Source organism: Peromyscus eremicus, chromosome 6 (genome assembly GCF_949786415.1).
Source record: "Peromyscus eremicus chromosome 6, PerEre_H2_v1, whole genome shotgun sequence".
In the NCBI taxonomy this organism is placed as follows: Eukaryota; Metazoa; Chordata; class Mammalia; order Rodentia; family Cricetidae; genus Peromyscus; species Peromyscus eremicus.
Genome location: NC_081421.1, coordinates 98,708,123 through 98,720,600, shown reverse-complemented (window position 1 = coordinate 98,720,600; position 12,478 = coordinate 98,708,123). Strand labels below are relative to the sequence as shown.

General features: G+C 38.4%; 1 protein-coding gene across 5 annotated transcripts in view; it reads left to right on the top strand.

The window, feature by feature from the left end:
• Larp7 (La ribonucleoprotein 7, transcriptional regulator) overlaps positions 1 to 11,320 on the top strand; it is a 35,804-nt gene extending 24,484 nt beyond the window's left edge. For 4 of the 5 annotated variants that reach the window (XM_059266210.1, XM_059266211.1, XM_059266213.1 and 1 more), the window contains 12 exons: positions 251 to 438; positions 703 to 803; positions 891 to 974; positions 1,081 to 1,245; positions 1,336 to 1,429; positions 1,505 to 1,858; positions 1,939 to 2,086; positions 3,648 to 3,799; positions 4,335 to 4,456; positions 6,454 to 6,613; positions 6,785 to 6,876; positions 10,977 to 11,320. In XM_059266210.1, the coding sequence (XP_059122193.1) occupies positions 252 to 438; positions 703 to 803; positions 891 to 974; positions 1,081 to 1,245; positions 1,336 to 1,429; positions 1,505 to 1,858; positions 1,939 to 2,086; positions 3,648 to 3,799; positions 4,335 to 4,456; positions 6,454 to 6,613; positions 6,785 to 6,876; positions 10,977 to 11,057 (1,740 nt within the window). In that variant the 5' untranslated portion in view covers position 251 and the 3' untranslated portion in view covers positions 11,058 to 11,320. The remainder of the gene's footprint in view (positions 1 to 250; positions 439 to 702; positions 804 to 890; positions 975 to 1,080; positions 1,246 to 1,335; positions 1,430 to 1,504; positions 1,859 to 1,938; positions 2,087 to 3,647; positions 3,800 to 4,334; positions 4,457 to 6,453; positions 6,614 to 6,784; positions 6,877 to 10,976) is intronic. The other variant, XM_059266214.1, reaches the window with a different exon arrangement.
• Positions 11,321 to 12,478: the final 1,158 nt, after the last annotated feature.

Below are 12,478 nucleotides of genomic sequence, written 5' to 3'. Positions count from 1 at the left end.
CCTTGGAAACACATTTATTTCTGCTTTAAGTCTGGCAGCAGGAAGGCTCAGACAACAGAGGCATACATTATATGCATATGTACATATGCTTGTGAAGATGTATACTGTGTATACCATGTATATATAATATACACAGTGGGTACATTAACCTAGGGCCTCAGGCATTTACATCCACTGAGTTCCTCTTGTCCAGAAAGGTTTGTGGCTTCCCTATCAAGGGTAATATGTACATTTCTGTATTAACTTACAGAATGGAAACTGAAAATAAAAAAACTATGGAAGAAAGCACTGAGAAGAGAAAAGAAGAAAAAAAGAAACGCTCAAGGGTTAAACAGGTGCTTGCAGACATTGCCAAGCAGGTAGACTTCTGGTTTGGGGATGCAAACCTTCACAAGGACAGGTTTCTTCGCGAGCAAATTGAAAAATCTAGAGATGGATGTAAGTTTCCTTCCTCTTAAAACTCCCATGTCTTGTTTTTTCTCTTTGAGTTTTATAGGGGGGCTAGAGAGATGGATCTGGGTTCAATTGCAAGCACTCACATAACACCTCATAACTGTCCAATTCCTATGGATATCCATGTTTATGGGGCCAGTGCCTGTCTGCATTTTATTTAAAATCACAAGCAGAGATTGCTCAGTAACACAAACACACACCACTTTTAAAAGCTAACATCTTACCACCTTCTTTCTGCATTTCAACTAGATGTGGACATCTCTCTTCTGGTATCTTTTAACAAAATGAAGAAGTTAACCACTGATGGGAAGCTAATAGCAAGAGCATTGAAAAGCTCATCTGTGGTAGAGGTAAAGTTTTTTCATTACAAATTAATCACACCAAATTAATTATTAACTTTTAACTGTACTTTTAAACCTCAATTTTTTTTTTTTAAGTTGGACTTAGAGGGAACCAAAATCCGGAGAAAAAAGCCCCTAGGTGAGAGACCAAAGGATGAGGAGGAACGTACCGTGTATGTGGTAAGAAAATACACAAATTTGATTCTAGTTTCCATTAATTTATTGATAAAATGTAGGAATTTAAAGAATGCTTAAACTGAGTTCATGTCACTTTTGATTTATCCAGGAGTTACTCCCCAAAAATGTTACTCATAGCTGGATTGAAAGAGTGTTTGGGAAATGTGGCAATGTGGTTTACATAAGTATTCCACATTACAAGTCTACAGGGGATCCCAAGGGATTTGCCTTTGTGGAGTTTGAAACGAAAGAACAAGCAGCAAAAGCCATTGAGGTACGTCTGTGTGACCCTGAAAAAGGAAAACACGGGATTAGTATGAATACATTTTTTTTTTTGCAATCCTTTTTTGATGCTGTTTTTCAGTTTCTTAACAACCCACCCGAAGAAGCACCAAGAAAACCTGGCATATTTCCCAAGACAGTGAAAAACAAACCCATCCCTTCCTTAAGAGTAGCTGGTGAGTACCTAAGACACAGGAGGTACATACTGAATTCGTAGAGAAAATACAATTTTTCCAACATTGTCGTTACAGAAGAGAAGAAAAAGAAGAAGAAGAAGAAAGGCAGACTAAAGAAGGAAGACAGTGTGCAGGCCAAAGAGTCAAGTATAGACACGGGTAGCACGGGTGTGTGCAAGGCTAAGAGACCACGGACGGCCTCTGAAGGCTCTGAAGCAGAGACTCCTGACGTTCCAAAGCAGCCTGCAAAGAAAAAGAGGAAACGAGACAAGGTCGAGGCATCCGTCTTACCTGAAGTCAGAACAGGGAAGAGGGAGAGAAGCAGCGCTGAGGACGAAGACTGCCTCCCCCCCAGGCCAAAAGCCAAGAAAAGGGCTCCGAAGGATGGCCTTAGTGAGGCTGCTTCTGAAGTCTCCAAGGAAAGCAGAGGTACTGTGTTAGGATTAGACAGTGCAGACGTTTTAGCTGTTTCCCAACCACAACTTGTCTTAAGAGAACGTTTTTTCTAGACTTAGAATTCTGCTCTACAGAAGAGGAGAAGGAGACTGGAGACACAAAAGGTGACTCACTCCTGAAAGTGAAGAGGAAGCATAAGAAGAAACATAAGGAGAGACATAAAATGGGAGAAGAGGTTATACCGTTGAGAGTGTTGTCCAAGTAAGTACTGTCCGTTCTCCGTGGCAGTCAGTCCATCACCATTGCTAAAGTGCAATTCCAATCTCTAGTCAACAGAGTTGCATATTAGCAACAGTGATGGCTTACAGTCCGTTTGCAGTAGAAAGTGAAGATAAGCAGGAGCCACCACACTGAAACATGGAGCACTTATTTTTATAAACTACAGCAAGTGCCTCCATGTTAAAGAAAGGAGGCCCCTTCAACAGGTATCAGCGAAATTCTTAAGAGGCCCGAGAATGGAAAAGGAAAACTCACCATCACCAAAACATGGAAGCACTTACTTTCTTAGTTCCAAAGCAAGTACATCCACGTTTAAGTGATGGGGAACCCAGTCTTTATAGTTGCCAAGTTCGGCTTCTTAACCTGCAACATTTTTAAATGAAGAAGAGCATGCTGAATGGTTTGAGACACCTCCACTCAAACATGGAAGCACTTACTTTTGTCTAACACAGCAGGTGTCCCCATGTTAAAGCAGAGGGGACTCCTTCATACTTAGTAGTTGTGAGCTTATCCACTCCAGGTGTACACTGAATTCACTTCTACTAAAACATGGAAGCACTTACTCTTTTTACGTGACACAGAAAGCACTCCCATGTTAAAGTGGAAGGGAACCCACCCAGAAGGCACAACCAGAGAGAAAAGAAACGACACAGGTCACAGAGATAGCTTACCTTTGTGAGCTGGCCCCAAAGAATCTCCTTCTCTGCTTGGAGGGTGAAAGCCAGTGACTTCCGAACACTTCTATTTATACTACTCCTAACTCCTGAATTCCTTTTGGCTTTCTATCTCAGAGAATCATTACAAGAGCCTTTGTTATTTTAATGCATCAGCTCTCAGGGAAAGTAGGTCCTGGGGATCCTGGGTAGCTCTGGATTTTTTTTTTTTCTTTTTTTTGAAGTAAACAGATGTCAATGTTAACTGCTAAAACCATTACCACGAGATATCCTTCTCTTTAAAAAAAAATCTCCTATCTGCTTGTTTGATGGCATAGATTAGGGTAACAATGAGCACTCCCACAGAGCCCCGAGAGGCATTGTGCTGCTCTCTGGAGGAGCCCTGGCTGTTTGAAGAGCCATCTACATGGTAAATGGATGTAAATAAATAAATTGCTTCCATGGGGTGTTTTTTTTCTTCTTAGAGATTCCTTTTGATTCAAGTAAATCCTAAGGAATGTTATCTCTCAAATTGGAAGCAATTTAACAAATCTTTGAATTTTAGTCTCTCACTTTTCCCCACAGTTGCCTAATTTAGTGAATGTTACTTTGAGGAAGTAACTCAAAATTTTGCTTTTACAGTTAAAAAATATTAAAAACACATTAGGAACTTAACTGGAAAATTAAAGCATTTTACCTGAATGTTAATGAAAAAGAACTTTATTTGTATGTCTACTAGATAGATTTACGGCCTAAAAAACGAATTAAGTGTATGCTTTTAAAAGAAAGGAAAGTTGGAAAGACTGGGAATTTCTATCTTTAGTTCAACTTCGGATTTCTCATTGAGTCATCTTGTCACTCTTTCAGTAGCTCAGTTTTTTGTTTTACAGAACTGAGTGGATGGATTTGAAAAAAGAGTACTTGGCACTGCAAAAAGCCAGCATGGCTTCTCTGAAAAAAACAATATCTCAGATAAAATTGGAGTCAGAAATGGAAACAGACTGTGCCACGGCTGCTGAGTCTGGAGTGAATAGTGGAAAAGGTGAGGCTCGCTAAATGGCATGAATGTCGTGATGCCCTGGGGATTCTGGTTAAAGAGAAGGAGAAATTGCAGTGTTGATATTAAACAGTAGACCTTTAACAGCCTGCTTACCCTCTTCATTACCATGAGTTTCCTCATGAGTGCTTGGACGTGGCAATAAAGACTGCAGATTCAGTGGAAGATGAACCCTGAACACGAACATATTAAAGAATTAGTCTTATTGATAGTAACATTAGTAAAGATTTTTTAGTTAGAAATTTATTTATTTAATTTATCTATTTATTTTACATCCCAGCCACAGCCTCCCCAACCCCATTCCCCTTTATTCGAGTTTTATTCTTTTGTTCAGGACAATAATGCTTTTATTTCATGTTAATTTCCAAATGGGCAGTGTAATGCATTAGTCTTAATTTAAAATGCACAATTCTAAGCTATTTAAATTAGCCTGAGAAATCACTGCTGTTGTAGGATAGTGCTCCTCATGTTAAATGTCAAGGGTGTGAAAGTGACCTCTGGCCTTTTCCTTCTACATCAGCAGTCGGCCCTCCAGAGTGCTGCACCCAGGAGAAGGCCAGTGCACAAGGTCCACAGTTCGTGAACGGAGTTATTGTGAAGATCACGAGCACAGAGCCTCTACCTGGCAGGAAACAAGTCAGGGTAATGTTTATGATCCCTGTGTGAAACGTTTTTAAAATAATATGGAATACAAAACAAGTCCAGTTAGAATTTGTACCTCTCTGATAAACTGCTTGTAGAGTTTGAGTCCATGGTAACTCTGATAACTCTTGATTCTTCAGGAAATGAGAGGCACATCGAACAGTCTGACTGCCTTTTCTTACTGAGTCACTAATAGCTGGCTGCTGCGTATTTCAGAGAAGAAGAGTGCAGAGACTCTAAATTGCAGTTGGTGAAATAATATGTATTCAGTATTATGCTCTGAAAGAGTTTTTTCAGTTGTAAGAGTTCTAAAAAGATATTTGGTGCCATCGTTTTTAAAAATGTATTTCATAATATACTTGCTCAGTGATTATTTGAAAGTTGTAACCAGCTGCTGTATTTATGAATTTATATTCATCAACCATGACTAAGATTTCCAAATGATCATTCCTTTTGTTTTTTTTCTGAGACAAGTTTTTTGTTGTAGCACAGGCTGTCTTAACTCATTATTTGGCCCAGGCCAGATACTCTCCTGTATCTACTTCCCAGCCTAGCCACTTTATTTCATACTGTATAAAATAAATTACTTTTTAGCATCTTAGGACATTTAATACTATACATTATGTTGTTACATTGTTTTCTATAGAACTGTACCAATTACATTTTTTAATTGAAAAATACAGTGAAATAGTTTTTTGGTTTTTTTTTCCTGTAATCTGTGTGTGCTCTTATTACTGATTACCAGACAGATATGTCATTATATGAGTTTTACATGAGTAGATTAGCCTGACTTTATAGTGGATATAATATAGTAAATAAATATCTTTTGAACTGTGGTACTCTAAACTATCTTAGCACTACCAGAGAATACATCACAATTTCATCAACTTAATACAGATTGATCTCTTACTATGTATCCTAGTTCATCTGATTAACTAGATAAAACCTTTGGGGACTTCTCGGGTACAATTCTCTCCAGTTCTTTTTATTTCACTAAGGGTGTTCTTATATCACAATATAGTGTGTGCTAAGGGTGAGTTAAGACTAGTTTCTGTCGTCCAAAAACTTGCAAATCTCTATTATCCTTTACTGTTAACTAATAAACTTTTTATTCTACAATGAAATAATATTTTCAGATCCTCAATTCCTTCTATGGCTCTGGAAAGTCATTACATTAAAATAATTTGAGTTCCTGTGTCTAGAAAACTAAAGAGTTTCTTTCCAGTTGGAAATCTATTTATTTCTTTGACTTTAATGAATGAAATTTGACAACTGAATTTACTGTAACATTCCTGCATAAATGCATTATGTTCTGTAGAGAACCTGCTGTGAGAAAAAAAATAGATTAAGAATGCAAGAATCTTCTTAATTAGTCTTCACAGTGGGGCATTATAGGTAAAACTGTCCCCCTTGTTGGGGACCTCAGCTTGCTTAGAAGGGGTTACTTATCGAAAGGGTTACTTAGAAAGGGTTACTTAGGTATTTTATCGAAAACTGAGAGCTGTCAGCTGTGTTCCAGTAAATCTACCCAAGAACCCTAAGATTCCTGTTGGTTTTTGTAAAATGTTGAAAGACGGTTCCATGTGCTCTAAGTCAAACATGGTATTGTATAGGTGAGTGAAAATAAGCTTCTCAAGCCCTTTCTTTTTAGTCTTTCTTGTACTAACCTACAGCCAGGTTGCTGGGGGAAGGGTCATTTATATTCCCCTCTACAAACCTTGCCTTTAGCTGGTCCCCATGTAAGTTCATCTTTTAAGGATAGACTTCCAGGAGAGTGAGGGAAAGTAATTTTTGATGAGTTGTTAGATTGCTTATCTTTTTTGTCCAAATCTTTTTTTTAAGAGTTTTTCTGTGTATTTTAGAAATGTTTTATGTATTTACCCATCAACTACAGAGCAGCTTATTGATGTAATACATTTGACAACCTTTGTGGGTACGTTCATTTATTGTGAGACATCTTGTGTGTTGATTTTAAGTCTTTATACTTTACCATGTAGGATATTTTGGCCACAATCTCAGAAGTTGTTTACGTTGATTTGCTAGAAGGAGATACTGAATGCCATGCCCGGTTCAAAGCTCCCGAGGATGCTCAGGCGGTAATGAATGCACAGACTGAAATTAGAAAGAAGCACTCTTGGAACCTCGAGGTCCTTTCTGGTAAACCTAATTTGTTTTTTTTTTAATAAACAGTTGTTATTGTAGGTAATTTTTCTATTTGTTCTTCATTGGACTAATGGAAGTAGCTTTCTTCTCCCAAACATTCTCCGCTGGTGAGATTAGAATGTATATCCTTATACTCGGTGATCAGAGCTATTGTTTGTTTTTAAGGTGATCACGAGCAGAGGTACTGGCAGAAGATTTTGGTAGATAGACAGGCCAAACTTAATCAACCTCGGGAGAAGAAAAGAGGCACAGAGAAGGTAAGGACAGAGTTAAATGCATCTTCTGACAGCAGTAAATGAGGACACCTTTTCACTTTGGCTTTCCTGTTAGAGTACTGTTTCAGACTGAGAAAGAATACAGATTCTCCTGGCTTCAAAATAGTTGAAATTAAAATCGTTCATTCACAGGCATCCATAATTGTAATTTAGGGTTTTCTGTGCTTTGAAGCAGTAGTGCATGTTAAACAGACTCAGTCTTGATTTGGAGCTGCTGTGTTTTGTAGTTTGGACATGATTCCCTTAGATGGTTTTTTGCAGATAGGATTGAGAGACTTGATGTATCAGGTTCCCAGTGACAATGAGAATTATTACTATTGTTGTTATTAAAACTTATTATTTTTCTGATAATCAGTAAGTGGTACAAGCAAACGAAAATAATTAAAACAAACTCATTCAACAATTTTATTTCTATGATATTTATGTAATTTCTCACTAAGAATGCCATTTATTCTTTGAAAACAGATTTTTACTCTCTTAAATATTGTTTAGGCAAAATGCTTAGACCAACCTGTTAAGAACTTTGAAAGCCCTGATTCAAATGTTTTGTGCTTATTGGCTTGGTGTATGTTTCATCAGTGCTCCTTTGGCATTTATGATGATTGACAGGGATGTTTGCTACTATTGCTCTTTGTGAATTTTTTTTTCTTGAATGGAGCCTGATCTTGCTGAGATGGGGAGGCCCCCTTCCTTTCTCAAGGCTCTTTCTAGTCTTGGAGGTGTTAATTTCAAAGCTTGTTTGAGATGGTCAGATGTTAAAGTCAGTAATCCAGAACAGATAAATGAACTGTAATCAGACCAGTAATATTTGTTCTTCTAATTGGTGTGAAGTTTTGTTTAAATTGTCTATACTTTTTTTAACTAGTAATTACAACAATTTATTTTTTGTTTTAGAAATTTATCAAGATTCATCTTAGTCTCAGGCAAAGAAATAAACATTTCCAGGGTATTTTATAAAATTAAACTAGAACAACAAAAATTTAAATTACTCATTGTCCAGTTTTCACATGCTTCATTATCAGGGTTGTTATTATTATGATCTAGGTAGGAACAGCTGAAGCCAGCGGATTTCATGGAGTGAAATGCAATGGATCTTCCACACCAAGTAAATGGTGTTGGAAGTTTGTTTGAAGAAAATGAACCTCAGCTAACTTGTTTGCCAATCTCACTTGTCCTTGTTGTTGTTTTCTGGTGCTGGAAGAGATTAAGTGCGTGCTCCACTGCTGAGCTATCTGCTGGAGCTTGCTAATACTCTCTGAATGTGTTAGCCCCTTTCCTGCAAGGAGAATAATAGTCATGGATAACAAATCCCCTTATTCTCCCTTAGCTTGCTGTAAACATTACCAGTGCGGCACAGAAAACTAAACCAGGTAGCTTTTACATGCACTTGAGAGTTCAGAAGCACAGCCTTCTAGGCTAACGGAATGGGAGGTAGATGTATGGAAACCAAGGGCAGAATTTCAGTGCTTCTGGCATGATTCCTTCCTGATGCGACAACTCAGTTTCCACACTAGAGACTGGTGCGCCCTGAGTGGAGGAGAAAACCACTTAAAACCCCCCAGTTCTTCTTCGTTTCATGCTATGCGGTAGGACACATTGTCTGGACCGCATCCCTGTTCAGTTTTAGGACTGAAAGTAGAAAAGTAAATCAGTGCAGAGTATGTTTACTCTACAGAGAGATTTACATGTGAAAATGAGGCACATGGAAATGAGCTCACAAAGGATTGGGAACTTAAGGAAGGATCTGCCAAAGGGGAGTCAGGATAAGTCAGGAATCAAAACCAAGGCCTTACAGTGCCACTCTCAGCCCCAAAATAAAGCTTTTATTTCTTCTCTTCAGTTGTTTAAATATTCTGTGACTTTTTAAATTATATTTTTAGATTTCATGTGGATGTGCATGTACCACAGCATGCATTTGGTAATTAAAGGACAGCTTGCTAGAATCAGTTCTCACCCTCTACCATGTGGGTCCTAATGATGGAACTCTGGTTATCAGGCTTTGAAGAAAGTGCCTTTACCTCTAAAGTATCTCTCACCACCCATGGTTTTTTTTTTTTTTTTTTTTTAAGATGTTTGCCTTTGTTTTTAATCAAAATGGTCTTTTTTTTTTTGTAATGATAGTTTTTTTATTTAATTTTTTTTTTCATTTTACACACCAATTTTACATACCCTGTTCCCCCTTCCTCCCCCTCCCCCACTTTCCCCATCCTACCCCCATCCCCTGGTAGGGGGTAAGACTTCCCTTGGGTAGTCAACACAGCCTGGCATACCAAGTTAGGGAAGGGACAAGCCCCTCCCCCTTGCGTCATGGTTGAGTAAGGCATTCTGCCTTAGGGAATGGGCTCTAAAAAGCCAGTTTGTGTACCTGGTAAGTTTGTGTACCGGGTAAGTCCTGGTCTCATTGCCAGGGGACCCACAAACACATCAAGCCATGCAACTGTCACCCATATTTAGAGGGCCTAGTGTGGTCCCATGCAGGCTCCCCAGCTGTCAGTCTAGAGTCTATGAGCTCCCAATAGCTTGCATGAGCTTCAAAATGGCCTTTTCAGTGAAAATTTCTGGTGTGTTTCCCAGTAAAGGCAGAATTCCTACTTGTGAACAACATCATTGATGTGCTGGGGAATCTTGAATTTTACTCTTGTCACTTGTAAAGAGTGTTTTATTTTAATTATGTTATGACCTCCTATCAATCATAAATGACACAAGATTTGATTCATGGACTGATTGATTTAGACAAGGTCTCTGGTATTTCATGCTTACCTCAAGCTCACTGTGTAGCTGAGAAAGACATTGCAGTTCTGATCCCCCAGCCCTTACCACCTGAGTACTGCACTTGCAGCTTGGCCCCTCCACCCAAGCTTATGTGGTGTTTAGATGTCAAACCTGGGCCCTTGTATATTCTAGACAAGAACTCTACCAACTCAGCTACATCCCTAGCTCTAGAGCCTATATTTTTAAGAGAAAAAATAAAAGTAAGCTATAATTTTTCTGTTAAGGAAGCTGGTACAATAGTTTGTACCTGTAATCCCAGCTACTCAGAAGACAGAAGAGTGACCTTCAGACTACCCGGGGTTACAGAGACCCACTGCAGAAAAGCAGCAGCAACTGCTTTGGGAGTGTTTCAATCTGTTGGCTTCTGTGTTTCAAAAAAATCTTCTTCCTTTAAAGTATATATATACTTTATTTTATATAATATATAGTATAGTACATTTTTCTTTAATAAAGACAGGTCTTAATAGTAGATTATTTGAAATCACAATTTTTCATTTGTAAAGCAAAATTTAAACCTTTTAGGAGATGTAATAAGCACAAAAGAGTTGTAACATTAGCTGAGTGTAGTGATACATGCCTTTACTCCCAGCACTTGGGAGTTCAAGGCCAGGCTGGTCTCCATAGTGAGTTCCAGGACAGCCACCAAGGCTACACAGAGAAGCCCTGTAAGACTTGGTCTCAAAAATAAATGAATAAGCTGGGCATGGTGGCGTATGCCTTTTTTCCTAGTACTCTCTGAGTTTGAGGCCAGCCTGATCTATTGATCGAGTTCCAGGACAGCCAGGATCCCACTGTTTCTCAGGTTGGCCTTGAACTCACAGAGATCCACCTGCCTCTGCCTTTGGAGTGCTGGGACTAAAGGCAAGCATTAGCATTCCTGGCCAGTAAGCAGTTTTTAAAGCAAACCTGAGTAATACACAGCCCAGAGGTATCGAATCTCACTCATACCATTTCGTCTTAGGAATTAATAAGCAAGTCCAGAGGGTATACAATATAATGCTAAATTGTGAGTCTTCAGTGAGGAGTGACAGGTATTTCAATTGAAAGATTTTGAGTTATGCACTGTAATTGGAGGGAGAGGGGTTTCAGAGATTTCAGATCTATTTCATAAAAAACTCCAGTTCTCTGTAAACTGATTTGATCAAAACATAATGATCCCATTTGTCTTTCTACCCCCAGCTTTTAAAAATGTCATTCAGTCTAATATTGTAAGACTTCATGGTTGGGACTGTTTTGTTGTTTTTTGTTTTGTTTTTTTTTTCATTTTGGAGTGTCCAAGACATTCTAATTTCTTACTTCTTTCCCGATAGTTAATCACCAAGGCTGAGAAGATTAGACTGGCCAAGACTCAACAAGCCAGTCAGCACATTCGATTCTCTGAGTATGATTGAGAAGGACGGCAGCTCCCTTTGGGTTTCCCTTTCTGGAGCGTTCTTAGAATGCTAGGACTGCTTGATGGATGTTCTGCTGAGTTCTACATTAAAAAAACAAAAAGAAACCTTTGTTCCTCAATGTGTAAATAAGACTTTTCTTAAAAACAAATGAATTATATGTCACAGTTTTGTTTTTTGTTTTTTTTTCAATGAAGCTCTTACTTGTTGAAATTATGCAGGTCAACTTAATGATTTCATAAATAAATGGGTTTTGAAAATTATTGTTTTGTTTTTATTTACAAAATCAACATGATTACAAAAATAAAAGTGCATGGATGGATACCAGCTGCAAAGTAACTAACTTGCTTTTCCCTTCCCATATCTTTTCTTTTTGATACAAGCAGATATGGTAAATATTCCATTCTATTTCTTTTTCTCATCTTTCCTTCCTTTGAGCAACAGACTATCAGAGTATCAACTGTTTCTTATTAAAGTGTTGAATTTTAAAAGCATTGAATTTTTTTTTGAATAATAAACATTTTATTTTGGTTAGACGATGTGCCAGGTACTATGAGCTTGGACAGAGTCTAGGAATCGACCTTAAGGAAAACTGAATCTGTTATGTTTTCCAGAAATGTACACAACTTAAGTAATTGAGTTGTTTCCAGAAGTTTACTTATAGCAGCTATGAAGGAATGGCATCTTAGACTCCATCAGAATCTCCTGAAAGTTATCTCTGTGCCTTGGGGCAATATACCATTTCTGCTCCCACTGGGTTTGACCCACTGCCACCAGAGTAGCAGTTTCTGTGTACTGTGTGAGGCCTGTGGTCAGGCATCTTCACTTTTGTGACCCACAGGGAGGAACACTGGCCGAGGAACAACAGCTGATCACTGCCAAATATAAGTACCCTGGCAAGTTGCCTGTCCTTTTTCCTCCATGGGGTGATATATATACATGCATGCACTCATGGCAACCAAAAACCTGTAAATAGTTGTTACACCCTATAAATAAAGGAGCTCTAGTAAATAAAGAATTGAACATTTAGGGGTGGCTGTGGTAGAAGTAGAGGCTGGTGGATCTCTGTAGGTTCAAGACTAGCCTAATCGTACAATTCCAGGACAGCCATGGCTATATAGACTGTCTCAAAAAATAGTTAACATTTATTATAGAGCATCGTTAGATGTTACTATAGCACTTGAGAAATACTAGTTGACAAAGCAAGGTTTTTCATTTTTCATGAAACCTATATTTTTGTTTTGGTTTTTCAAGACAGGGTGTCTCCGTGTAGTTTGGTGCATGTCCTGGATCTCACTCTGTAGACCAGGCTGGCCTCAAACTCAAGATCCTCCTGGCTCCGCCTCCCGAATGCTGGGATTAAAGGTGTGTGCCACCGCTGCCCAGCAAAACATATTGTATATGAAGACAAAGTTTTAAAA